At 30.8% G+C, this 4,131-nt stretch overlaps 1 protein-coding gene across 1 annotated transcript in view; it reads right to left on the bottom strand.

Moving 5' to 3' along the window:
• The window catches only part of SLC30A7 (solute carrier family 30 (zinc transporter), member 7), a 154,599-nt gene that overhangs the window by 90,080 nt on the left and 60,388 nt on the right, over positions 1–4,131 (bottom strand). Inside the window, exon 7 of the mRNA XM_006882450.1 lies at positions 3,722–3,772. Coding sequence (XP_006882512.1) covers positions 3,722–3,772 — 51 coding nt within the window. The remainder of the gene's footprint in view (positions 1–3,721; positions 3,773–4,131) is intronic.

Genomic DNA, 4,131 nt, shown 5'->3' with positions numbered 1-4,131 from the left:
TTATATTTTTGAAATGATGCAACTAATATAAATTCTCTAGCATTTAATATTTAGTGAGTAATATTTCTTTTCCAGCAAAGATTTCAGTCATTCCTAGCTAAAAACCGAATAACTTTCAATATGATACCCATTAAGAAATAGCTAGAACATATAAAATTACATGTGTGCATTTTAGAGATGCTAATTTTTTTTTTAGTTATTCACTAGGTGATTAAAACAGATTTACTTCAACTCAAACACATTAAAAACTCTACGTTTAATTATAAAATCAATTAACAAAGTTCAATCTAATATTAATAAGCCCTAGCAAAATATTCTTCCACTCATACACTACTATGAAACTTTATTTATCAAGTATTATACCAGAAATAACTCATCACTTAGTACCGAGATATAATTTTTCCTTTGTATAGAGTTTTGGCTTTTATAACCACTTCTTTACCACAATTCTTCAAAAAGTTACCAGCTTTCTTAAGAGAACTTCTATAACAAAAGTATACTATATTAAGATTACTTATTTTTTAAAAAATCAGTTTCTGTAATAGATTTCAAACAGCAAACAATTAAACAGCATTATTAAATGTTAGAAACAAAGAACAGAAAAGGGCATGATCACATGTGGCTCAAGCTCACAAAGTCAGCATTACCTGAAATACACTGGTATAATAATTAACTAAGTGCCTGGTGGGGAAAAAGGTTAAGTACTTGACCACTTATCAAAAGGTTCAAATCCACCCACTCTACTTACAAAAGTTCACAATTTTGAAAACCCTACTCTTCACATCTAGGGTTACCTTGAGTCAGATTCAACTTCATGGCAAATAACAGTAGTAACTACTAGAACCACTTTAACTTTCAAAAGGAAATATTCACATCTAACTAACACAAGGTTCCTTATGCTAAAAATCCCTAAGAGATCTAAGTTTTTGAAACTTTGTAATTTTTAATCATTGTGTTTGATAAAGTTAGAAATTAACAAAACAAAATGCCAACAGTGAAAAGAAAAAGACAAACAGAAAGCCTACCGTGAAAGTAAAAAGAAGATTCACTTGTTGATTTTGCTTACATTAAAAAGATCCTTTAAAAAGACCCTTGGGACATTTCACCAAAGAAGACCAAAAAACAAAGATGGCCAATAAACATGTGAAGAAATGTTCAAAACCCCTAGCTCTAAGAGAGAAACAAATCAAAACAACTGTATCAACTCACTCCAGTAAGAATAGCAAAATTTAACAGAACAGCAAACAACAAATGGCTGGCAAGGTTGTGGAGAAACTGGAACCCTAATTCAATATTGGTGGGAGTGTAAAATGGTGCAGCCAATATGGAAGGCTGTATGGAACCTTCTCAAAAAGTTGCAAATAGAAACACCATTTGACCCAGCAAGTCTACTACTTGGAATATACTCCAAAAAAACCCATAACCACCACCCAAACAGATATACGCAAATTCATGTTTATCAAGGCTTTGTTCACAATAGTAAAGAGTTGGAAACAACCTAAGTGCCCATCAACAAACAAATGGATAGAGAAGATCTGGTATATTCACACACTGAAATACTATGCTACATTGAAAAACAAAGAACTCATGAAATATTACTCAAAATGGGTGACCATGGAGGACATTATGCTGAGTGAAATATCTCAGTTACAAAAGGACAAATACTGAATAGTGCTACGGCTGTAAAACGGGAATGACATAGAGATTGGGGGAGACAGAGTAAAAGGGGATAAATTAAGTATACGGCATTGAAACAGACGAAAGAAAGAACTATTTAAAAGGGATATGTGATTGGGTTTTATTGTCATGACAGGAGTCCAGAACAAAGGCTATGTAGTGGAGTGGACTTATGGGGAGGGATTATATAACAATGAAAGAATTTTCTTTTACTTTTCCAAGAGAGGAACAAACTGGAGGGGAGGGGTGGGCAGGTAGAAAAGTGCAACAATGAATAAACAGAAATCCAAAGTCTCTGTAAATTTTCATTAAAATTAGTAATAATAATAATAAAATTTAGATAAATAAATAAATAAAGATCCTCGGCTAAACTCACTTCCTGACTTGAGAACAGGTTTTAATAAACCCTTTTAGCATTCTACTAACTTTTTAGAAGAAAAAAATCATTAAAGAAAGAAATCTAAACTAATATGTTAATTTATAGAAAATTTAAGTGTCTTAGAAGACTTGGAAAAATACCAATAATATAAATGCCAAAGAATCTAGAAAACCAGGGGTCAGTCACATTGAAGATACAGTAAATAATTTAAAAATGAAAATACATTTAAGCCTCTTCAAAACAAACTCTACAAGACTTGAGAAACAGATTTAGAGAATAAAAGGAAATGTGAGTAAAATTATATAAAAAATAGTGAAGAAAAACAGATGCAGTCAAAAGTGGATCACAAACCATTGAGAAAATAAAACTGAACTCAAAAGTTAATAAAAGGAAGAAGACAGAAGATAGGAGATAAGAATTAGACATATCTGGCACTAAAGTGTGAATGGAACTGTAAGCCTAAGACTGGATCAATTTCAAAAAGGAAACTACAATAGTTTATAGACAAGACTGATTTCCTGTTGTTTATATAATTTGGCAGTATTTTATAAAACATGTAAATTACTGTTTAGATGTCATCAATTGATGCTTGCTTAGATATGACAGAGGATTGAATAAGCATAACAATTAATGCTCTAGAAATTTCTATAACACAAATACATATCAAATAATATGCTTGGAAAAACTCTAATAATCCTATAAATGTAAATATACTACTCTAGAATACTATAGTCATGTAGGAGAGATGCGCAATCTCCTCCCAGATGACTAACAACATCCTCTGAGAAATGCTGGAGAGTCAGGTATGAGTTTGTTTCAATTTGAAGGAATATAACAACAACATTTGAATTATATCTATGTAAGGAGTCTAATTTACTAATATTTGTATAACAGTCAAGTTACAACCAAAAAGAACTTCTGTTGATATACTTACTACATAAAATAATCTCTACAAAGTTAAAATTTTATTTAAGAATTTATTTTTATTGCTGCCGTTGAAAATATGTACAATAGAACACCTAACAGTTTAATAAATTCTATACATCCAATTCAATAACACTGATTACATTCTTAGAATTATGCAAACACTGTCACTTTCTATTTACAAACTGCTTTTCTCTCATTAAAATAATTTTAGAAGCTTCCTATTTAATCTTTCAAGTCATTGTTGTCAGTTTCTCCCATACAGGTAATTCTTTTAAAACAGCACAATACTCAAGACAGATATGATTTACCAGGAAATTAAACTTCTGTTTCCTTTCAAGTTTTCAGAGAATACTCTTGGTTTAAAGGTTAAAGACTATTTCAAAGCAATGGTTTCCGTGGTTAATCCAGCTTCAACTGCTCCACGAAGTCTGGATTCTATAAGAATTTTAGATTCTGACTTGTATTTTCCTTATGAAATTCTACTATAAAATATTTTATCACAAGATTTTTTTCTTCCTTCTATAAATTCTTTTATCAAAAGTTTCAATAATGGAAACAGGGCGTCACCCAGTTCTCGTTTTATAGCAAAGGAGGTAATTACTCATAGTAGGGTGAAATATGACATTCTACATAAAAATACCACATTACGTATTTTTCATTAAGGAAGCACTTCAGACAACTAAAAACTATGAAAGCAAGGTCATAAAACTTTGAAACCATACAAATTGTTTCTCATACCTTGTAAAATCTGTCTGCTGGGTCCTGATGTCTCTTTAAACGAGGGGCCATCTGTAGAGAGTTAAGTAAAATTATTTTAAAATATGCTTCAATTCCCAATTCAAATTTTTCAAGTCTGAGTATTTCTCATTTAAATATATCATGAAAAATATACGACTGTACAGCTATATCAAACCTGAAAATTATATTTTAAAATTTAATATAGTAATTTAGTAAAGATAAACCTAAGCAATTTCAAAATACATGACAGGCACAAGGTACTGATAAAATCAATATATTAAGCAATCTAGTAAAAGGAAAAAAAATGTCAGCAGTTGACGTGTTTGGAATCACAGAAGCCAAGAAAGCTTAAGATACAAACTGTCAGATCATGGGGTGGACAATGGAAGATATTTTCTGAAGGGACTTGG

Source organism: Elephantulus edwardii, unplaced genomic scaffold, assembly GCF_000299155.1.
Source record: "Elephantulus edwardii isolate Elephantulus edwardi_28Jun2011 unplaced genomic scaffold, EleEdw1.0 scaffold00020, whole genome shotgun sequence".
NCBI lineage: Eukaryota > Metazoa > Chordata > Mammalia > Macroscelidea > Macroscelididae > Elephantulus > Elephantulus edwardii.
Note: the sequence above shows the minus strand (reverse complement) of the source record. Positions and strands in the feature narration are given on the sequence as shown.